The sequence below is a fragment of the Sceloporus undulatus genome, chromosome 6 (genome assembly GCF_019175285.1).
Source record: "Sceloporus undulatus isolate JIND9_A2432 ecotype Alabama chromosome 6, SceUnd_v1.1, whole genome shotgun sequence".
Classification (NCBI taxonomy): Eukaryota; Metazoa; Chordata; class Lepidosauria; order Squamata; family Phrynosomatidae; genus Sceloporus; species Sceloporus undulatus.
The window spans coordinates 33,282,121-33,306,964 of NC_056527.1; the positions used below are offsets into that span (position 1 = coordinate 33,282,121).

The following is a 24,844-nucleotide window of genomic DNA, read 5'->3' on the forward strand; positions in this document are numbered from 1 at the left end:
AAAGAAACTCTGTGTGTGTGTGTGTGTGCGCGCACATGTGTGTTTATTCTGATTCTTTCCGTTTCCACTTCAATAAACCCATTTTCTGCTCCTAGCAAAACAGCACTACAGTAAGCAAGACAATAAAGGAGGGTGTTATTTTGTTCATTTTTTTAAAATCACAAGTAAAAAAATACTAACAAAAGAAAGTTAAAATCAGGGGAGCTTGCTTTGGAATAGTGTGGTGAGGTGACAGAGAGAGAGGAAGAGGCACTGAAACCACATGACTGCCCAATACCAGAATTATCTTTGAAGAACTTATCACACATGGTTTTCCCCATCAATGACATGCTCTAACCATACTTGAATGACAAGGCAGCAACAAAATGGCAACAGCATTGTATGGTAAGTATTACCAAAGGCAGTTTAAAAGCAGTTTAAAAACCACATGTCATAAACTCCTAAGCGTCCTAGATTCCTTTAGCATGCATTGCTGTCAAGCTAGGTGTCACCCTTACTATATCTGTGCATTTCATTTTTACTGCCCAAGTGTACTACCCTACTTTGCTCCCTGTTGAAATTAATTTTACTGGGTTTGTCCCAGCTTTCTAATCTGTTATGGTCATTTCAATTCCACTTTATTTCAATCCACTTCATCCTCCTACAGTTTTCTTTCAGAACATGAACAATTTACTTACTGTTAAACCAGGCTCACCAATTCCAGTTGGTCCAGGAAACCCAATTCTTCCTTCCTGCCCTCTATCACCCTTGGAGAAGAAAGAAAGAGAATAAGGAAAGAATATTTATTATCCTTCTAAATACATTTTCTAAGATGGGAGCAGAAAAGAATGTCAAGGCGTGGTTTTAATCTTTTAACAAAAAAAAGTAGTATTCTACGGTGAACTCGCCACGGGTCAGCGTAAGACGGGTGCGCCAAAGAAGAGATACAAGGACTCCCTGAAACAACATCTTAGGCTCAGCCAAATTGATCACCAACAATGGTCCGCCCTGGCCTCGCATCGGGAGGCATGGAGACGCACTATCCACGATGCTGCAGCCTTTTTTAAAAGCTCACGCCAAACGAGTCTCTAAGAGAAATGACAACGCAGAAAGAACCGCAACCCGGAAACATCACCCAAGGAGACTTTCTGCTGTAATCTCTGCAACCAGACTTGTTTATCTTGGATTAGCCGTTTTAGTCATCAACGCGCTTGTAGAAAGCACGGGATGAGTCCTTCCTGAATCTTCGTTCACAAAATAAAGCCAGAGAGAGATCATATATACCCAACTATAGGTTAACCTCATGTATAAGATGAGGGCAAGTTTGGGGCCAAAATTACGGATTTTGATATGACCCATGGATAAGATGAAGATAAAATTTAAGGGCATGTAACAAAAGATGTAAAAGATGCAGCAAAGAAAAATGATTCCAAAGAAGTTAGAAAATTCCATCCAGCATATCTGTTTGTGCTCACCCTAAAGGCTGGATGGATGAGAGAGTCAAGGGGTCGGCACCTCTTTTAAGTGTTCCGAGGAAGGATTAAGCTCTCACCCTTCACTCGATGATGGTTCCTTTTTAAAATAACAGTTAAAGTACAGTATCTATATTGACCCATGGATAAGTCAACTCAAGTTTTTTGGACCAATGTTCTGACTAAAATGTCTAGATTTATATATGAGTATATACAGTAATACAGTATTGTACCCTATGTATAATCTTATTTATTTCATCATTATTATAAACAGTTAATTGGATGTATAATTTAAAGTCCAGTCCTGTACAGTTATATAGAAGTAAACTCCACCAAGCTCAGTGGGATTTACTTCTGAGTAAAAATGCTAAAGAGCTTATCCCTTGGCGTTTTAAATCAGCTTCAACCTCCCGGGCTGCAGCCGGGACCCAGAATAGAGGCAGGGATTATCACACACTAAATTGCTGCCGAATCTCCAGCCACCATCAGCCCAGGTCCGAGCTGCACTTCTAAAAATGCTGGCTGAGCGCAGCCTGGACCCAGCTAGGACCCAGGCTAATGGCCAGCGATTCGGTGGCATGATTCCACTTTAGCTGCCATGGCTGCATCATAAAGAATCTTGAAGTTTGTTATTGAGAGAGGCACTAGAATTCTCTGGCTAAGAATTCTAAATTTGCCTTCCTAAACTGCAAATCCCAGTACTGTATTTCATAGAATGTTGCCATAGCAGTTAAAATGCTATAATTGTATAGTGTGAAAAGGCCTCTGGTCCCACTCCTCCAGATACATTCCAGATTGTGAATGTCCTTCTTAAATTATGGTGCCATAACTGGGCACAATATTGCAAGTGAGGTCTGTCCAAAGCAAAACAGAATTTCATAGAGGACTGTAATTCTGGGAAGAATACTGGATAGTCATATATGTTGTCCCTCTGTTCTGTATGTTTTGTGTCAAAGGACTGAATTTTTACAACAGGTGATATAATGATTATCTACAGTGGTACTAAAGGTACTAATAAATTAAAGCAAGCTGGATTTCTCCACTGCACTGAAGTGTATCATTCAAAACTTGTGGGTATTAATGTCACTATAGAAGGAAATTATTTGACTTTCAGCATTACACATGAAAACTGACATCAGTTCCTTATGGGCCACAGATGTTGTCCTTTGCACCTTCCTATTGTTGCTTTTGGGGACTTCTCCCTCTATTGTTCAAAATGTGAAATGTGCTTCCTTATTCATGTATTTGATTGAGGATAGATAGCAGAGCTTGGGAAAGGTACGTTTTGTACTCCCCAGATCCTTCAAACAGCTTTTAAAGAGATTTAGGGTCGAGTTAGTCTTTTCCATGGACAACAATTCTTGCAAATAAGCTATTTCAGAATTTCTCACATTGTGTATGAAGTTATAAAAAAAGAAAAAGATAATTTAGGACAATGATGAGCAACTTGGGCTATTCCAGCTGTTTTTGGACTTCAACACCCATCATCTCTCACCATTGGCTATGAGGGATTATGACTGATGAGTCTCACAGTCCAACAATGTCTGGAGGACCACATGTTGTAGAGTCTGATTTAAGATATTGACATAAAACAACCCCATACACTCCAGGAAACACAGATAAATGCCTAGGTGTACAGACAGCATGAAGAATGACTGAGGCAGATCCTGTACATTACCTTAGGTCCTGGATATCCAATTCCAGGGACTCCTGCAGGGCCATATGGTCCTGATGGACCCGGCTCACCCTTAAAAGAAACAGAAGGAATCAAATGACTACTGTGCTTTGTATAGTGGGAAAAGATAGCAATCTGGCCTTAAATACATTTTAAGGAATAATTTTGGGATCTCAAGGGTTGCTGTTCAAAGAAATACTGGTCCAAAACACACTGAAGAAATAATCCAGTTTGAGACCATTTTAACTGCCCTGCCTCAGGGCTAGGGAATCCTGGGAATTGTAGTTTATTGTGGCATCAGAGCTGTCTGACAAAGAAGGCTAAATGTTTCACAAAACTAGTTCCCTGAATTCCCTAGCACTGAGCCAGGGCAGTTAAAGCTGTCTCAAACTGGATTATTTCTGCAGTGTGTTTTGGATCACATGAAAAAAGAAAGGCAAAACAGAGTGGGAAAGTATTGGCTTTCTCCCTGCCTCCCCACTTGCTGTTGTAGCACTTCTGTTCTCTTCCTGAGGGAGACGGTTGTAAAGGTGTGCTATTTGTCAAACGGATGTTTCCAGCATAACAAAAACACACTTTTACAACTATCTCCCACAGGAAGGAGAACAGAATTGCTATGACAGTATGTGGAGAGGCATGGAGAAGGCCACTACTTTCCCACTCTGTTTCAGCTTTTTCTTATGCGATAAGGCTAGGATCACCTCACTGGCTTTGAATAAGAAGTATTGAGCAAACTGGCTTATATAAATTAACTTTGCAAGCATGAATTCTGTTATGTTAATAACTCCATTAAGTTTTCTGTACCTCAGCTTATTAGGCTTGTTTCACATAGGGGTATGAACTTTTTGGCCCTCCAGATGTTTTGGACTATGCAGCCCATAATTTCTTACTATTTATGACCATGGTTGGAGATTTAGAAAGCTGAAGTTGAAGCTATCTAGAAGACCAAATGTTTCCCATCCCTGAATAATATTATTTTTATATTTGAGACCAAATCCTTCATTCTTTGTTGTACTAAGCAAGAAATCTGAACAGGTGGAAAAACAGCTATTTAATATCAGTCCCCTTCCACAGTTGACTCCAGATCCCATAACAAAACTACAAGATACATATTACTCTGCAAACACCTGTTCTGAATATTTTTAAATAGCATATTATGAGATAATCTAATGCATATATCACAGTTTGGATCCAGACATAGTCATGCTTAGAGCCAGTACAACCAAAGAGGTTAGAAGTACCATCTACTGAAGTCTTTGAAACAAACCAAACGTCAAGCAGAAATTCAATGCCAATTTGAAAATTATACTGTAATATTTGATAAAAGGAGAAGATTTTGAGAGGACAAATTAAGCTTTGAGAGATGTAGATCAGCGTCTGCAACTAGTATCATCAAGAACAAAAACTGGAAAGATAAGAAAAGGTTGCACAACCCTTGATAGTTTCCATCCCACTTGAAAGGTCACCTCCTCTGGTGACTTTCACCATATCACAAAGCTTGGGAAAGTTGTTGTTTGAACTACAGCTCCCAGAATCCCCCACCCACCATAGCTAGAGAGGGATTCTGGGAAGTGTAATCCAAGCAAATTATTTTTCCAAGCTCCACTTGGAAGTACATTTCAAATATTAATTGTATGTCAAGCGAAGAAGCAATTTCACATAGTCTTAGTTGTTGAAACAGAATTATATAACCTGATTGCTTAGTATGGAGCAAGTAACACACAACTGTTGGGTCACAAATGCCTGTCTGATAATTTTTGTGGCCTCCACCACTAACTCCAAATTTTTACGATCATGGAGCATAGGCATCACAGCAGCAGCAAAGGAAATTGGTCTCTTTTACTACTGCTGCTGTTATATCACCAGTGTTCAGTGACACTGTAGCAAATTCAGCACATGATGATTCAGGCCATGGAGCCACTGGGAGGGCGTATACCTGCAAACTCAGAGGCTGCCCATCCCAATTTACTAGGATTATGTTCTTATAGAAATAAATTTATTATTATTATTATTATTATTATTATTATTATTATTATTATTATTATTATTACACTGTTCCCAGCATAATTCCTTATTGCCTTTATTATTAACATTACTACTATTATTATTACCTTTTTTTAACCAGGCATAGTTAAGATTAAGACAGTACTCTAAATCTGCTAAAACTCTTTTGCATTCCAGTTGTAGGTCATAAATTACCCTTGTGTGACTTAACTCAATGTACTAAGCAGTAAGTGTTTTAACATATTAGCATTTTCCCATTCCAGGAGATACTTCCTTTCTCTCTGGAATGTTTTCCTTTCCTTAAACATGTATTTCTGGTTGTATTTTTATCTTCATGTGGCAATAAGTGATGGAAGGTAATATCAGTGCTTCTTCTTCATCTAGAAGTTACAATAACAAACAAAGAAACGATATTCCCCCCGTATAGTTCAAAAGCCATGGATGTATACAAAATTTTAAAACTTAATTGACAAAAAGTGATATCCCACATTTCAGGAAAAATCCATTTATCAACAATAAAGGAAGTTCTCAAAAGTAAATAGTTGGTTCAAGTCAAAGCTAAGCACTTTTGTTCCACTGTAGAAAAACAATTTTCAGTAAAGAACGTTAAGCTAGGATGAGACTCATGTGGCCCTTCAAATGATGTTGAACTACCACTCTCATCAGCGCTAATAGAAATAAAGAATGCTGGAAGCTACTGTCCAACAACATATGGAGGGCTGCATAAATATCCTATTCAAATGGACAGTGTAATACTGGGCACATTTACTTAGAATGAAGTCCCACTGTATCCAAAGGGGCTTACTCGCTGGTAAGTACATGTAAAATTGCAGCCTAAGGTTTCAATCTTACATATACTTGATCGGAAATAGGTTTCTTCAAATCCTTCTCCCACTTGCATATCTGTCATGCTGGCTGCATATTTGGCATTATGTGAATTCTACAAAACTTAGTTCAGAGGTGCATGGGTATATTCCCAGGGTTAGAGAGCTAAATTTGTTTCTAACAACCTATCTGGGAACCTCATGTTTGTTCCTGCAATTTCCCCTGAAGTAAGGTGACAACAGGAGAGATTCGTTATGGGATAGGACAAGGACGTAGCCAGGATTTTAGGAAGGGGGGGGGGCCAGACTAAGTGCCACCATTATAATGGGGCTTGGGTGTGGCAGCGCAGCAGCACACACCATTCATTTTTCTATTGGAAGGGGGGGTCCGGACCCCAAGATCCCCCCCCCGGCTACATCCCTGGATAGGAGTATTTTGGAATAACTGCCTGTAACAGTTATGGTGAGTTTTGGTGAATGTGTGTGTGTTTTGTGGTGGGCCAAGCTGTGCTAGAATTGATCCTCCTTGGAGGAGAATATAGAGCTTTGTGGGCCAGGTAGCCCAAGAAACAGACCACCTTAAAGATCTTGGACCCTTGGAAAAACCAAGATAATGTTATCCCTGCTTAAAAAAGCAGGGAGCCAAGTATCTGATCAGTTACTAGGGTCCCTGTTTTTTTCAGGATGGACTTACAGGTACTAGGCTTTTCTCTCAGACTAAGAGAATAGTCAAATATGAACACATGAATATAGAGCTGCTGCTATAAAATTCAGTTCAGTTCATTTATTACAGCAAATAGCCAGCATAACAACTATAAAATATTATCTTTCAAAGTGAAATGCCTCCCCTAAACTTCCATTAGTTTTTCCCTGTACTGGATTGTAACTTCTCATGAAGACATTTGAATTTCATTTTGTTTTTAGTGCTGAAGAAGTTAATGCTTTGATGTGAATTACCAATAAGAATCTCTTTTTCCCATCAGCAGGAAAAAGATGAGTTGCCAAGCATAACATGTAAGTTAACATGTGTCTGCTTCCTCATTATCTTGGCAGAGTTTCTACAATGTCAGAGTTCTTGTAAGGAATCCCTATGAATAGAACACAAATAACAGATTTTTCATATAAAGAAGATATCTTATCAGCCTTTTTTCCTCCTCTGTCAAAGATGTCCTACTCAGAAAATTCCTCATTTCAGGAGCTAGGCAAATGAACTTATATCACAAAAGGATTTTAAAGTGTCCATTGACAAACTAATACAAAGAAAAGGCATTCCAAATGTTAGCAGGCCAAAATAATGTTAAGAACATCATTACGTTATAAAGATCAAAAAGATCTTGACTCCTTCCACACTTTGCTGTTAAGAAGAGCAAGTATCCCTCAAGGCAGATATCAACTAGTTATACAGTGTAGTAGTTCTCACCCTTTGGCCTTTCAGATGTTTTGGGGTTCAACTCCCCAAAGCCCCAACCAGCATGCCCACTAGTCAGGAATTCTATTGAATTCCAAACAACTGGAGGACTAAATTACTGAAAACTACTAGCATAGTGCATATGTGCCAAGAAAGAAAGTCTTAGGAAGTTCTTTTTCTTTCCATGTGGCAGCTTTCTCTGAGGAAGAATAATTCTACTAGCACTGCACTAAGATTAGCTGAAAGTCCCAGCCACATTGGAGCAGAGACAAAGGTGCATCTGAGTAGAAAAGGATAAGACCAAAGCAGCAAATAATGCAGAGAGCAGCCTGACATTTGACAAAATCAGGAAAATCTGGGAGCTGTAATGTCAAAGAGTAACTCTTAACAAAGAGTAGCAAAAAGTAAAGGCTCTGGGTAGCCTTTAACAGTTTTTATTTAAATTATTTAGTACTCACAGGATACTTCTTGCATTTCAACTTGTGCAACCCACCACACAATTTTGGAATTGCTGACCTCCCTCTCTCCCGACCCCCCCCCCCCCCAGTTGCAGTGTAGAGTACCTTTATTCAGGGTCCTAGCTATCCAGTTTTTCAGGATTTTCCATTCCATTTTTTCCTCCACCATTTTATTTCAATATCTGCCCTGCACCACAAGCAATCAGTATTCTTGGGCATGCTCACTCCCCAAGTTGCACAGGGCTTTTTTAAAAATACTTCTGCAAACCTTGTCAGTTGTCAGAGTATGCTAATACATTCTTCTTGAATGCGACACTTTAGCTACATAAGGATCCATGCTGTGAGAATGAATTTAGTACAGTATCAGTACACACAATAAGACAGAGTTCATTAGTAACATCCCTTTTAAACTGACCATATCAGAAAAACAGGGAAGGCATCTATACCAACACCAAAATAAGAGAGCAATGGTTTGTATAAAATGTGTGCATGCATACACTATTTAAAATGAGCTACAATACATCCACAAATGGAGACTGTGACCTGCTGAACAGTCCGCTGTTTAGCTGATAATTACTATGAGTGCAACTTTGAGGATCTTGCTGCATTCTCTTCTAATTGCTCTTTATTTCTGAACTAGATCTAGATTGGACAGCCTTTCAAAGAGAGGACAGTCCCCTGTAAAATAGGACACATGGACATCCTTGTACTGGTTCTTCTCATCCAAAGCAGCATTTGTTGAATTAACAATTCAATTTTTTAAAAAAATTTTTTTGCAGTGGAACAAAGCACACAGTTGATTTGGTACAATTTTTATGGGATTTCTCTCCAGTGCCCACCACACACAAGGATTTATGATATTAACAGTAGGCCTCCTTGAGTGGAAATACTCCAAAAATCAACATCTGAAATCTCTCAAGTGACACAAATGTTTTCACTCTGTGTTGGAACTGGCTGTTTTTCTACAAAGCTGGTTTTTAGATTTCCGAAGAGCTTGTGTAGGAAATCATCTAGAATATCTACTACAGTGGAACATTGCCTAATCTAAAATCTTGGCCTACCATTATCTCAAGGAGTATGCCCATGTATATGTGCCTGGGTGGCATGCAGAATAGCCAACCCATGAAAATCAAACCATTTTGGGAATTCCCTCCCCGCTTCTTGGCTATAGAAATGCACTTAATTACTCTCTTTCAAGTAACTCCTGGATTTTTACCAGTTTTCAGCAGCTGCTAATACAATTAACCTATATGTAGTTATGGAGATTTTCCTGCATTAAGTTGAACAGAATAAGAATGCAATGCTGTTTTTCAGCCTTCTGCCTGATGTGTATGGACTGTTTTTTCTTATGTAAGCTAATTAAAAAGAAATATCTCTCATGTTATCTGTGGTGAAGGAGGAGCTATATTTTACTGCTTCCCTCCCTCACAAAACTAGAACTCTTAGAGAAGCACAGATTCTATCAGGCCTCAGATGTGTGGTCCTAGCTGTTGGGTGTCAAGCTATGCAGATGGACCAAACAATGCTAAAGCCAGATCAGATTCCAAGAGGCTAGACACTGAACAGAGCAGGAGAAACAACTGTGTTCCAGAGAAGATGGTTCCTTATTTCTTATACACTTCCAACCTTGTCTTACATGCTAGACTTCTGATTCCATTACACTAATTATACAGTTGGCTCTCCGTATCCATGGATTATTTCCATGGATAACCAAGGGGTTAGGTATCGGGGGCACTGCTTTGTAGTGGTTCCGGTCCTTCCTCTCGGGCAGGTCTCAGAGGGTGCTACTCGGGGACTGTAGCTCCAGTAAGAGGTACCTCACTTGTGGGGTTCCTCAGGGGGCTATTTTGTCCCCGATGTTATTTAACATCTATATGAAGCCGCTGGGTGAGATAATACGGAGTTATGGTGCTGGGTGTTATCAGTATGCTGATGACACCCAAATCTATTTCTCCGTATCTCGTTCGTCAGCCTCGAATTCCGATGGCATCTCTTCTCTCAATGAATGTCTTCAGGCGGTAATGGGCTGGATGAGGAAAAACAGATTGAAACTGAATCCAGACAAGACGGAGGTGCTCATGGTAGCGGCCCCGAAACCAAGAATTGGGTTGCAACCTCCAGTCCTGGATGGGGTCACACTCTCCTCCAGCGACTGTGTTCGCAGTCTGGGGGTGCTCCTTGACTCGTCGCTCCTGATGACAAATCAGGTAAATGCGACGGTCAGGAGTGCCTGTTATCAGCTTCGGCTGATACGCCAGCTGCGCCCTTTTCTGGAAGTAAGGGATCTCGAGACGGTTGTGCACGCGCTGGTAACCTCACGCCTTGACTTCTGTAATGCGCTCTACATGGGGCTACCCCTGTGCTTGACTCGGAAATTACAGCTGGTTCAAAACATGGCAGCCAGGCTTGTGTCAGGTACATCTAGGAGGGACCACATTACTCCGGTTTTGAGGTCCCTCCACTGGCTGCCTATCAGCTTCCGGGCCCAGTACAAGGTGTTGGTTATCACCTTTAAAGCCCTAAATGGCTTGGGTCCAAGCTATCTTAGGGACCGCCTCCTCCCGTACAATCCTCCCCGCGCTCTCCGGTCCTCTGGGAGGAACTTACTGCAGCCTCTAAAATCTAGGCTTGCGGCAACCTCCCAGAGGGCGTTCTCTGCTGTCGCCCCCAAACTCTGGAACGACCTGCTGGATGAGATCCGTCAGATAACATCATTAGACAGCTTTAAAAAAGCGGTCAAGACGGATTTCTTCCGGCAGGCCTTTCCAGATTAACCATCCCGGCCCAGGTTCCCAGGTTCCCTGATTCCCTCATTCCTCCCATGGCCCCATCTTAGTGATGGTTGAGGATCAACAGAGGGATATCAGGGTTTTTAGTTTTAACTGCTGTTTTTATGCTTGATATTGTGTTTTTAATATGTTATACTGTTTAATACTGTCTTAAGGGGGGGAGGGATAAAGTGTTTTTAATTGTCATATTTTATATTTTACTGTTGTTAACCGCCCGGATTGGTTTGCCAGAGGGCGGTATACAAATAAATATTATTATTATTATTATTATTATTATTATTATTTTATTCAACCATCCACAGCTTCTATATACACACACACACACACACACCAAAAAGCAAATCTTGATTTTGCCATTTTATATAAAAGACACCATTTTATTATGACACTGTATACAATGGGACTTGAGCATTCACAGAGTTTGGTATCCTTGGGGGTGGGTGGGTGTTCTGGAACCAAACTCCAGCAGATACCAAAGGCCTACTGTATAACTTTCTAATTCTTATTTCATTTATATCCAATTTTTCTCCCAACATGGGATCCCAGGTGGCTCATAGATGACTTGAATTCCACCATCTTGGGAGAAAAGGGGGGGGGATATAAATCAAATAAATAAAAAGTACAGCACAACTACAAAATATTAAACTATACTATTTGAAATACTATTAATTAAAACAATATAAAACAATTTTAAAACATAAGAATAAACGCACAGCACACACATACGCTATTATAAGAACTTTCTGTACAACCAGTTAAATGCCCAAACCCTACAGAAAGGTCTTTGCTTACTAGCAGAAGACAACAGAGAGGGGACCAACCTAGTCTCCTGTGGAAGAGAATTCCACAGCTGGCTATCACACTGTGATAGGATTGCCATAAATAAAAAATGACTTGAAGGCACACAACAACAAGAATGCAAATTGTGCAAGGTGGAATAGCATAGTGAAAATCTGAGTTAATGATATTTCCTTGGTTGACATTATTTTTAGTACTGGGTATTAAATTTCCATGAATGACTCCTAGGAAACATCTATGGTTCTCAAGATGCCCTTGTTTCACAAGAAGTGGGTTTCTCCCCAAGCTATAATGTTGTGCAGCTGGATTGTTCAATACTTCGAGACACGAGCAGAAAATCCTGGCACAGGTTTTTCTAAAGGTATGCCATAATGGTCCCCCTCTCCATTGGAAAACAAGCCCTAGCTTCTGTGAGTTCCCTTTAATTCAATCTCTCTTTCAGCAACACATCAGAGACCCTAGCAACTGCATCTGCTACACTGGCATTATCTGGAGAACAGACTTACTATTTAGACACTTGGAAGAGAAACTAGCTGCCATATATAAATAGCTGTCAGACTTTGAATTCATCTGCAAGTGTCTGGAAACTTCAGAATTTATAAAAAGGAGATGAATGTTCTAAAAAGATAACAAAATTTGGAGAGCCTGCTAAGTATCTGTCTGCCATGGCAATCACATGAAGAAAAAAAAGGCACTGACCTTTACTAGCTGAATGAGCATTTATAGAGCTGTACAGAACTATTCATTTGACTGAGCAGCTCTTCAACTTCATTTCTCTGAAATTTAAAGGGTGCCAAGAGGCAAACTTCATTTTAGAACTTGCTAATTAAAACAGATGACTCCTGTATTGTTTTTGAATTTAGAGGATAAACAGTGGAGCTGCAGGACTATAAAAGCTTGCCATTTCTTTAGTAAGGATGAAAATAAAGAGGGCACAAAGAAGCTGGTTTGTCATTCAGATCCAAATATACTTTACAAATCTAGTAAGCACAAGACTTATCTGTTCAACAGATTAATTAACTTGTCTGCTGAACAGATTAATTTATTAAAGTGTTCTCAAAGAATTTTCAAAGCTGATTTACATAAACAATGAAATTTAAGGCTATGATCAATTATAATACTAATTTTGAAGGGTTTAAAGATACAATTATTCTGTTCCAAGATTATGCTTCTACTAATGAGAGGTTTTCACATTAAGAATTTGTGCCAGAGTTTTCCTGTTTTCCTTTTCCCTTCTCCTCCTCCTATTACCCTCTTGTCCCATCTCTTTTTAAGATTTTAAGCCTGTTGGCAGGGACTATAGTGTCCTATTTTTATTGATGTAAACCATGTAGAAAGCCTTTTCAGCTGCTGAGTGGGTAGAAATGCTATGAATCAAACACAGCAAATCATACAGCCCTCCAGCTGTTGTATGCAGCTCCTAACACTCCTCACTATTGGCTATGGAGATTATTGCACGTGCTTTATCCTGTCATTTTTGTGACAGAATACACCTGTGTTTAACTCCAAAGATGGTTCTTATCACATTCTCCTTATCCATTTTCAATATGAGCTGCATATGGGAAAATGTAGTAAGAACTGTCTTTGAAGTTAAACACGTGTGTATCTTGTTGCGAAAATGATGGGATAAAATGTGTGTGATGATCTATGTGTAGGACTGCTGTGATTTAAAGTCCAACAATATTAGTATTGTATGGATTTTTCCTTCCATATTTATTTATTTCTTCTCTTTCTTTCTTTCTTTTTTTTTTTGTAATCATACTTTTTAAAATCCAGTCATTTTTTTCAGAGTCCATATAAATTTGTTTAGAAAGTGAATTTGAAACATGTTTAAATCAAGGGTGGGAATCATATAGCCCTTCAAATGATGTTGGCTGCAGCGCCCAGAATTCCTCAGCATTGGCTCTGCTGTCTAGGGCTACTGCGATATCTGGAGGGCCAGCAACATCTGAAGGGTTTCCTTCCTTGGAGGTCTTTAAATAGAGGCTGGATGGCCATCTGTTGGGGATGCTTTGATTGAGAGTTCTTGCATGGCAGGGGGCCATAGACACCGGTGCACAGCTTTCCCACGCTCCTTTGTAGACGCAGCGCCAAAGGAGTGCTGTGATGTATCTTGCCGTGTGGTGCAGTATGTGTCGTCAGCCTGGCCTAGGGGTGGAGTCGTGGCATGTGTCGTATGGACCTCATGCCCCGACTCTGCCCCCAGGCCAGCCTTAATGGCCGGTCTGTACAGGCTCTATCTGCATCCACTTTACTGTCAATTGCCTGTTTAAATAAAAAGGTCTTTACTTGCTGGAGAAAGAAGTGCAGAGAACAGTCTACCTAAATGGACTTTGTCACTTATTTAGGCCTGTGGAGCTGATCCTCAGTAATCAGACACACATAAATAGATCACCACAATGCACCAAATTATACAATAAATAGATATAGTCTGAGTATCACTAAGAATTTCCCAAACTAGTTAAACATGCCAATGTGGACAAGGTACTTTTATTCTATGCCACCCAAAGAATTGTAGATATTAGGATCTTCAGCATTTTGGTAAGCCACCTTGGGGTCCATACTAGTAAAAATGTGGGAAGATAGATAAACAGACAAATGATAGATATTGATTTTAAAAAAAACCCAATTGATTAAAGTTCTGTATCATACCCATATGGGGGAACTGGCCCCAAGTTATAGCTAGATTTTCCCACTGTTCTTGCTTCTCTAGTCATGTAATCACATTTCCCAGAAATGCCTCTTTGATCAGCACTTGTTCTCTAAGGGCATTTTCTAAAAACAGTTTTTGGAGAGGGCATTAAGTGTCAAACTACACCCAATGCTAAGCATATCTTTGAATCCCAAGATAGTAGTTTTCACTTGCTCGCACTTTGAAATAATTGCAGCTGCTGTTACTGCTCATTTACTTGTAGGAATTCTGCCCACCCAGTTTTTGGGGAGCCTTCTTTTCCTTTCAGCTTTCCATGCAAGATTGTCCCTCAACCTTCTGTTTAGAATTTTTTGGAGAAGTTATCTGGAAGGTCTTCTGTGGAGAAGGGAGGGGAGAGAAATCTGCTTCCAATAATCTTCTTGGGCATGCCTCAATCAGGACCCAAGCCATTATACCAAAAAGAACCTGAAGATTCTACTAATGTATGGTGTCCATTCCACCCCATTTTGGGAAAGAGCCTGCTGAGATAATACAGATGTGATGAATACAAAAGATGGCAAACAAAGGATGAGAAAAATCAAGCAAGGAAAAGGCATGGGTGAAGCCAAGATTCCAACATCTTTTACTGTCCCAAATATTTTCCACATATAAAGCAGTTCCTGTGAGTCTTCAAATGTTCTGGTTGCCTCAGAAACAAGACCAGGATGTTTCACATAATACACACCCACATACAATGCAATAGAAGTTGCATTCATGAGATCTCCTGTGACTTGATGGTTAAATGCAAAATAGTATTATTAACTCTTGCCCTTACATGTACAAATATTTAGCTATTCAATGCTCATAAGAATAAAAGTAACACAATAAATGTATTGATTTAAATAGATGACTAGTGGTTAGGAAACACCTACATTTACAACCACTTTAGCCTAAGGAATTCAATATAACAGAATCAAATGTGCCTAGATTAAAGCAAACCACACATCTAGTGATGTTTTCCCTTCTAAAAACAACACACATGCACCTTTTGTTACATCATGAGTTACTTTATAAGCATATGAGAGTTTTAATTACAATTTGTAATACTGCACGAGAAAGTTGCTTTAAGGGTAGGAAAGCTCAAAGCCCTTTGCGGTGACTAATAACACAGTTCATTTTCAACATCACTGGGCTAAGGAATCTCTGGATCTTGGTAAACTTCATTTCCCTCCAGCCACAGCCAAACATGTGCCAAAATCACCTCCCGCACCCTCTAGGACAGGGATGGACAACACTTGAAGGCTAGGATGGCCACATTGGTTGCCCAGGAGACCTTGGGAGGCCATACACCTCCCATTGCACCCACTTCAACCAAAAAATTAAAAAAAGTTTTTGCTTCAAATGCTTCCAAACATTCTCAGTGGGGCACAGGGGCATTTACACCCTTGTGAAGCCGAAGGCTTTCATGGTCGGCATCCATAGTTTTTTGTGGGTTTTTCGGGCTATGTGGCCATGTTCTAGAAGGGTTTCTTCCTGATGTTTCGCCAACATCTGTGGCTGGCATCTTCAGAGAATGCTTGCCTGGAAAAAGTTGGGTACTGTATATATATACAGTGTGAGCCTGGGAATGCAGGAGTGATTTGCATGTGTATTGTTCTGTTGCTGATGGCAGGCCTCTGGCTGGGAGGCTAATGCAAAAGAGGATTAGTGTCTGCTAACTGGTGATCATTATCTGCTGGGAAAGCCCCTGAAGTCCACAAACATCTGGATAATTTCAACCCAAAAGACAAAACCCTTAAAGTGAACAAAACTTGGCTACCAGTCCTGAAGAATAGCAAAATGAGGACTCAGCAAATGCAAATGGGAAACCACTCAGAGTCAGGGGCTTTCCCAGCAGATAATGATCACCAATTAGCAGACACTAATCCTCTTGCCAAGAAAACCCCATGATAATGTTGTCTTAGGGTCATCATAAATCATAAATGACTTGAAGGCACGCAACTACACACACATGCTGCTTACCTTACTTCCTTGAATGCCTTTTGGACCAGGCTCACCAGGAGGTCCACTGATTCCCTTTAGCAAAATAAAAAGGAAGAACTTTGAGATTTACAAATCCTTGAACATTTAAGTATGACTTTCTGCACAGTGTCAGTTGTAAGAAAGAATCTGCAAAGATATCTATGTATGAATCTTTACAATAAAAAGGAGGCAGGGTTCATAAAACCATTTTATTGAAAAAAAATACTTTTTTCTCTTGTATTCTTAATTCAGTGTGGCTTTTCTGCTTACCTTAATGGTATTTACCTTTCAGTATTTAACTCAAATCCTTCTGAGCTGACATTATATGAACTATAGAAAACATTCACAGCAGCAAGGCTATCCTAAGCCAATGATTATCACAAATTTCATTAAATTACATTAAAATTCTTAAGTATTTTAGACAAGTCGGAAGCTAAAACATGAGGTCAATGAAGAAGTGAAAGCAAAACAAGACAGCAGTCTCAGAAATGTAAGAAATAACATTGTTGTACATTGTTTTAATTTCTTTTCTGTCAACAGAATTTGAATGGCTCACATTTTAATATGAAAAATGTGCAGAAGAATGCATACATTTTTACTGCATTTCTCCTTATGTACATTCCTAACATAAGGAATCTTTTCCCCCCAATGCATGCTAACAAACATTCTTTGAAGATTATCCCATGCCTCTTTTCGCCTGATCTGAGCACAGGAGTTTATCATACTAGGGAGATCCCGAAGAAAAACAGGATTTAAAAGAGATTTAGATTGAAAGAAAACTTGCAAATGCGGGAAGTTTATCACGTAAAATGATCCCCAAAGTGAAATAACGCAAAGTTAAACTGAACGTAAAGTGAAGAAAACCGGCAGCTTTTTACTTTCAGGAAGTTCCAAAAGTAAAAAGCTGCCGGTTTTCTCCGCTTTATGTTCAGTTTAATTTTGCGTTATTTCACTTTAACAGCGATGTCATCTGATAAACTTAGGGCATTTGTGGGGGGTTTTAAATTTATATCTACTTTAAATCCCGCTTTTCTTTGGGATCTCCCTAATGTGATAAACTCCACAGTTCGGGCATGGTCTTAAATGGGTGAAAATGGATCTTATCGCATGCCTCTGTGCCCAACTCGGCTGCATCGTGGACCCAATCAAGACTCCTGGCACACTTTTCGAAGAATGGGAAAGTAGCATCCTTTGTAAATTATGCTAGGAGTCCAGATAGGATATGCAATGCAGCCGAGTTGGACACAGAAGCGTGCGACAAGACCAGTTTAAGCCTGTGCCTAGATTGGATAAAAAGAGGCATGCAATAATCTCTATAGGTTAGAAGAAATGTATATGCCAGAAAGACATACAATTTTAAAATATGCAATTAAAAATGTGCGCAAATTTGCACATTGATTTTTTAACTGGGGGTGAAATCACTGAGGAGGAAATTTCCCAATTGGGGGAGAAAGGCATAATAGTGATAGCAACCTTAGCTTACCTATATGCAGTAGTTGCTAGTTTGCCTGTCTCCCTAAGGATTTAGGTATAATATGTATTTCATGCCATTTCTTATTTGTTAGTCTTATTAGTCACACCCTCTCTCTGTTTGCATCAATTTGGCCACAGCCAGTCTGAGTTTGTCTTCTGTTTTATAATCTGCAGTTTTCTCTCTCTCAGTTGCATGTCTGAAGAATACATGTTACAAAGCTGCTCATCATGAGATGATATGAAATCCTTAGTATTTGTAAAGAAACTGACTTCAGACATTTCTATAAAGAAGACTAATCTCCCTTTGTAATGACAGACACCAGAAGAGAAGCATGAAATTGTACTTAGATGATGACACTATTCTGGGAAATCCCTGTTTATGTTTTCCCCTGCTGTATCACTAGAGCTGTTCAGTAGCAATACAACTGGCTACCATGGGAACTCCTTAATTGCAAGGAAAGGTTCATGGTGAAAAACTCTATATATTTCTATTGGCACAAAGGCTAAAAAAGTAGCAAAAGAGGGGACAGTGGTCAGCAGTTCCACTGAGACAGCAAGAATGTTCTCACATTTCTGCAGAAGCAAAACTGTGTAGCTGCTGAAAATAATACCAAACATGATTAAGTGACACAAGATTGATAGCAGTTTCCCTTGAGAATGCAAGGTTTTAAAAATAAGATTGAAGGGAGAACACCACGATTAGGATAAAAACAAATGCCTATGTCATCTGGAAAATCGTGGAAGTTGTAGTCCTAATCATTTTTTTTAAATCCAAGGTCTGTTCCTCACTAAAAGCAACAGCATGGCCAAGGAGGACATGCTACAACTCTTCTCCTTAGTTTTGCAATGGGGGTGGGGAGCACTTAGTTATGTCTCCATTCTCAAGTGAGACATCCCAGGCACTGATTCTCCATCAAAGTAAGGTAAAACAATATCTTATGCTTAACATATAACATCTTCTGTTTTTATTTATTTTATTAGAAGTGCAGGAAGACCCATTTTTGTATTCTGGTTGCAATGCATAAAGAAATAGTGTGTATCCCTTCCTGGTCTATCTGCAATTGGGAGAAATCGCTCCATGGTGCAAGTAAAGAACTTTGTTTTTAAAAAGCTCCCTTTGCTACCAATGGGAAGTTCTTATAAGACTGTATATGTGTGGGCTGTGGGGGTGATCATGACTGGGAAAGGGAAGATAAAACATTCCCTTGCCTACTGCTCTCAGCTTAACAAACCTATCCATTAATTGAAGGAAACAAAAGTTATGTGTAAACCACACTCTCCAACTGTCTTGATTTGGCAGGGACAGTCTTGCTGAATACTCTGTTGTCCCATTTTTCAGCTGCTTTTAAAACATCACAGTTTTTCTCTCCTCCCACTTTCTACTTTTGTCCTCAGCATATTTCTTTGCTTCAAACAGAGTTCCAAGTGTACAATATTGTTTGCACCCAATTAAGTGGGGAGGGCAACAGTAGCCCAGGCAAAAGCAAATTGCTGCAGCCTCTTCGAGGTTTTACATTCTCTCACATTAATATTTTTTGCCATCTTGACTATACTCTGATTTTATTTGACCAGATGTGTCCTGCTTTGTATCTGTGAAATATTGGAGGCTATGGTAACGTGTCGTTTTGGCCCTAGGAAGTAGGCCAATGTTGTCAGTTTGTCTCAAACCCAGTGACATTGAAAACATGGCTAATGTTAAACAAACATACCTGAGGGCCTCTTGGTCCCTTTGGTCCAAAAGGGCCTTCTTCTCCCTATTCAAATAGAACAAGAAAGATATAAAAATTAATTGCAAGTCAGATTACACTTTCTGAGACATTTTAAAACTCTCTCCACACTATTATTTGATATTTGTACTTAATTGTACTTATAGGTAGAAACATCAGGTGATATAAATACGCCAGCACTGGCGATGCCACTATGTTAGTGGATGCAGTGACAGCAATAAAATGGCTGTCAGCACTGTGGTAAGAGCACCATGCCAAAAAAGGTGCTTTCTTTCTTGAAGGTTACAGCTTTCATTGCTGTTCGTCTGCCACCATTGGATGCACCTGTGCATATGACTGCAAAGTAACAGACTGTTGACACTGGCATGGTACAGTAACAGGACACTTGTTTAATATTTTCCCATCAATATTAACCTATTTACCTGCTTTTCATCAGAGTGAATGATCCCCCCCCCCCCCAATTCAGAAGTTTAACTAAGCACATTATGTCAAACTAGCTCCCCGCAGGCTATGGTTGAGCATTAACCACTCAAACCAAGAGGTCAGCCAAATCAAATTTGAGATCTCTAGGTGCCTCTTATAGTTTTGTCAAGTGTGCTTGTATTTTAATGATATTTTAGGGTGTTATTAGGGATGGTAAATCTCAATTTCTCCAAGTCCTGACAGGTGTCAAAACCAATGAAACGGTTCTGCATCCTGTAGCTGTGAAACACTGTTTATGTGTGTGGATATAATTTTTATTAAAATTTAAAACCCCACAAAAATGTAATTTACTAAATATTTCTAGTCTTCTTAATCTGAAAAGATAAAAGGTTAAATATTGAGATCATAAAATAATTGTGACTGTCCAGTTGCAGAATTTCACTCCTGGATGTAACACATGCCTTCTCTTCAACTTGAGCCACTACTACTTTTATGAGTGGTTTCTATTAATATAAACTTGTGTGTGTGTGTGTGTGTGTGTGTGTGTGTGTGTGCAGGGAAGAGTCTCTACCAACTGTCTACAACAAGAAGATGGATCAAATAGTAGTAATAAACACATTTAAGCTTGTAGGTTTAGTGAAGACAATCCACATCCAATATGTTAGGTGAGCTACTATGAATGTAATACTTTGCCCAATGCTGTGACTGCCCTTCAGGGAAAAAACAGATTTCTCAGCAATGGGAAACACCAGTAAACACTGCTGAATACTATGCAATAAATCTTGGGGTTTTTCCCTTTTTTAAAAAAAAAAATTATGCCAGGACACACAGCTACCAATTATACCATTCAGCTAATTCCTCTAGATTGTAAATGTGCTTCTGAATATTGGCACTGTGCTCCTGATCTTTTGCTCTATGCTTCTGCTATGTGTTCTCCACGTCTGGTCATTTTCCACTGGCATGCTTTCTCCCTTTAAAAAAAAGGAGTCTTGTTATACTTTTGGCAGTAATTTCTCATCTTCTTTTGCAAGTGGGAATCCTGTGGGTGATGAGAACTTTGGCCTGTTCAGAGGGTTCTTCAGGTTCTTAATCCATTAGGGAGTTTAATCCTTTACAGATGTTCAATGCCTTTCCCTTCATTGCCCTATTTTTAAAAAATCTTTACAAAGCTTTCTTTGCATTTCTACAGTCTTGACATATGGTTTCTATGTCCATGTTTCCTTTCCGTCTTAACTGCCAGCTGCTAACTAATTTGCTTTTATCTTAACACAGTCACAAAAATACCATTTCCTGCTACTTCTTCACCAGCTGCCCCATAAATAGGCGCAGCTATAAGAATTATAATTTATAGGGATTTCATTTTAAGAAATTAAACTATTTTAGCATCAGTTATATTTCTTGTCAGCCACTATATTTAGCCCCAGACCTTGGGCTGAACAAGACAGATAAAACCAGGATATCAGCCAGGAATAGTCTTCAATGTTACTGATAACGAAAGCAGTTTAAGAGAGTTGGGAGCATCTTGAGGGGTTGGGCATCTCATCCTGTATACCATGGTGGGCAAATATGTCCCTCCATAAGATTTGCATCTCCCATAATCCTTCACCATTGTCTATGCTGACTAGAGCTGCTTAGAGTTGTAAGCCAAAAAAGCCTCTATCCTTCTGGAGAGTCACAGTTGTCTATACTTGGTATATATCAAGGAGTTTAGGTTTGTAGATGCTACTTTATGCACACACACACCCCGTAACCATCAGTCTGTTGTTGTTGATGACGATGGTGTGTAAGTCTGGTTCAACATATGGCAACCCTCTAAATGAGAGATGTCCAAGTGGCCCAGTCATCAACTGCTCTACTAAGATCTTGCAAACTGGGGACTGTAGCTTCCTTGATTGACTCAATTAACATGCAGCAGTCTTCTTCTTTTCCTACTGCTTTCTACTTCACCAAGCATCATCCAGTGAGTCACATCATGTTGTTATTTGTTCAAAGTATAACAGCCTCAGCTAAGTCATCTTTACATTTCTCTTTTTAGCAGTCCACGGTATCCGTAGAATTCTCCCCAGCACCACATTGATTTTCAGCTTTCTTCACTGTCCAGCTATGACACTCAAACATAGTGATCAGAAATACAGTACAGAGCACCTGCGTCATACGCGAGCGCCTTACACGGCTTTCAGTATATGCTGAAAGCTGCGCTGGGAAAAGGAGCAGTGCACTCCATAAGGGGTAATGGTGCCTGCGCCCATGGTGCATACGTGCCGCCACGCAACTGCGTGCACAAACACCATTCATTTAAACAAGGCTTGAGCATAGGTGGAATTCCCTTTACGCGGGGCTGGTGGTCCGGAACAGATCTCCCAAGTAAAGGAAGGGCGGATTGTACTATGATTAATCAGTTTTTGCTAGGTGCAAAATAGTGATTCAAGAAGCTGGAGATTAAATCGTGGAATACCATGCCTTTGACCACATACGTACTCACACCAGTAATGTATTTTCAGTACCAGAACATGAACACAAATGAGTAGCCATGTGTTCTATTGTATAGAGAACAGTTTTTTTAAAGGAGGGATGCCAGAAATGAAAGCCAATGCTATTATACAAGAAATATTCTTCAGGGGCAACTAACTTCAATTATACACACACTTAGTTCAGAACTCAATTGAAATCAGAGAGATAGAATAAAAAAGATATAACAGATTCTAATGGATCAACTCATACTTCTCCTTTAGTCTACACTGGATGCTGCTGGATCATTTTTTTATTTTATTTTGTGGGTAGTGCAAGAATCAGGTTTTCAAACTAATAACTAATCTTCCACAGACAACTACTATGTGTAATAGGAAAGTTCCTATCAACTGAAATGTGATTCGGTAAGTACTTTACCTTTTGCCATTGAAAAAAGACATTTCCCATTTGCTTCTTCATATAATCATTCAATATTTGAATCAAATAATCCTATCACAAATAATTTACATTGTGTTGAACTTACTCTGTCTCCTTTTAGGCCAGGTGTTCCACACTCCCCTCTCTCACCCTACAAAAATAGATATTTAAAAGATACAGTCAGAGATTTTCTGTTCCCTTTTCAGACAGATAATGCAATACTTGTCTAATATTTGATTGGTGTGTCCTCGGTGTTTTCGACCATACCATGCCCTGGCAGCCTCCTTCAAGTTATCCGATGAATCTTCAGAATAATCAAACATATAGCACCATGGGTGATGCTATTACTACTATTTCTCCTCCCAAAATCCTTCATCTCCCAGCATGTAGATAATGGATGGAGGAAATGAACATTAAGGCAGTGGCTAGGCATCAGGGTAGAACTTGGAAAAGTTACTTTTTTAGACTACAGTTCCAAAAGCCCTGAAACCAAGCTCTGCCTAGATGCATATGTCTGCCAGTAGTGTCTCTATTTACTCATTGCATTACATTGGATTGTATGAGCTCGTAGGCTTTTCTAGACTGGCCTAAAGAAGTGTGGACTCTGCCAGATGTTGTAACCTCTGCTTCTTCTCAGGTTACAGGGGGACAAGGATGACTACTGTAGAGATTTATTGGATCACGGGGACACTTTTAGTTTTTTAAAAATGTAGGCAGGTTGGTTTGCTGAGGTGATCTTCAGCCTAATATCTGACCAACTATGTACCACAGTGGGCAACACATACTTCACAGGCCTCATGCAGATTTCTTGAAGTCCAGGGCCCAAACCATCTCTGTTTCTGTAGCCCCGTACTACTTGGGACCACCTTGTGGGTGGGTGTGCATGCACATACACCTTCAGTCACCTATCAACTTATGGCAACCCCATAATAACGATTACCACCACTTTCAAAAAACCTTTGTTTGTTTCTAATGTGAAGAATTACAATTCTCTTCCAAAGTAAGGCACACAGCCTTGATTAGGAAATGATATGTTATTAGTGCTCCCCTCAACAGGGTAGTGAACCTTTGGTCATGAAAAATTCACTCTGTTTTTTAAAAAAATCCCCAAACCCATTTTTCCTGTGCGTATAAGGGACTATTTATATGGAGTCTCTAAGGCGCATTACAGACGGGCCCATGAGGCGCCGTCATTATGCGCGAGGGGCAGTGCTTCCTGACGCGCCTTGCCCCTCACACATAATGACTATGTCAAAATGGCGGCGCCGCATACAGATGGACGCCACCATTTTGACATAGCAGATGCTCTGCGTCCGCATGTTGCGCAGTGGAAGTGACACCGCGAGTGTGTGCTTTGGCACTTGCGGCGTCTCTTCCGGGATGCAGGAAGGAGCGTGAAAATCGTGCTCCTTTGCAGTGTCCAGGAACTGTGCCGTTTGGCTGCTGTGGTTCCTGGATGCTGCAACTGGTGGCGGCGTGAGACTGCCCCTTCTGGGCGGTCTGTAACGTGCCTAAGTCCCGCAAATTTTGCTCCGGTATTGTGTTATTTGCCACATTTTTGTGCATTTGGCTCTTCAGGCTTTCAGCTTCTGCTTTTGATTTTAATCTTTGTCTTCCCTGGTCAACAATGTTTGCTTCTGAACCTATGAGGATCTGATATCATACATTATCATTATTCAGAATCTTTTGGTACAAAGCTTCTCAGGCTAATGAAGCTGTCTTCTTTTTCTCTTTTTTCTTTGTTCCTGTTCAAGTTCTACTGTGTCCTTACAATCCATATTTCTTTAAGGCATCCTCTTCCTAGGTATCTAATTATGTCATTAAAAAATTGCTTAATACAATTTTAAGAAATTATTTGGTAACCACCTTACCTTGTCTCCTTTATAACCAAGACTTCCCTGTTGGCAAGATAATAAAAAATAAAGCTGTTTTACCATGGTTAATTAAATACAAATATCAAGAATATGCTAAAGAATTTTCTGTTTTGATCAGTTTAGAGTGTACAGTATTAACCATGATGGGCAAGGGGGAAATCATGAAATGCCACCATTTACAGAACAAATTATTGTATCTATAAAAAAAAGTATCTGCTGTTGATGGGCATGGACAGATCTGTGCGTATAAGGGACTATTTATATGGAGTCTCTAAATCCCACAAATTTTGCTATCGGGGGGGGGGGAGTATGGAACAGAACCCCCACAGATATGAAAAGCATCAATAAAACCTCACTGTGGGATAGGAGCATGTAAACCAGTGGTATCAAACAATGAAAA

General features: G+C 39.7%; 1 protein-coding gene across 1 annotated transcript in view; it reads right to left on the reverse strand.

Moving 5' to 3' along the window:
* Positions 1-24,844, reverse strand: part of COL28A1 (collagen type XXVIII alpha 1 chain) — an 86,289-nt gene that overhangs the window by 42,832 nt on the left and 18,613 nt on the right. Inside the window, exons 7-12 of the mRNA XM_042472066.1 lie at positions 24,442-24,468; positions 22,677-22,721; positions 19,244-19,288; positions 16,062-16,115; positions 3,130-3,198; positions 678-746 (exon numbers count right to left, since the gene is read on the reverse strand). Coding sequence (XP_042328000.1) covers positions 678-746; positions 3,130-3,198; positions 16,062-16,115; positions 19,244-19,288; positions 22,677-22,721; positions 24,442-24,468 — 309 coding nt within the window. The remainder of the gene's footprint in view (positions 1-677; positions 747-3,129; positions 3,199-16,061; positions 16,116-19,243; positions 19,289-22,676; positions 22,722-24,441; positions 24,469-24,844) is intronic.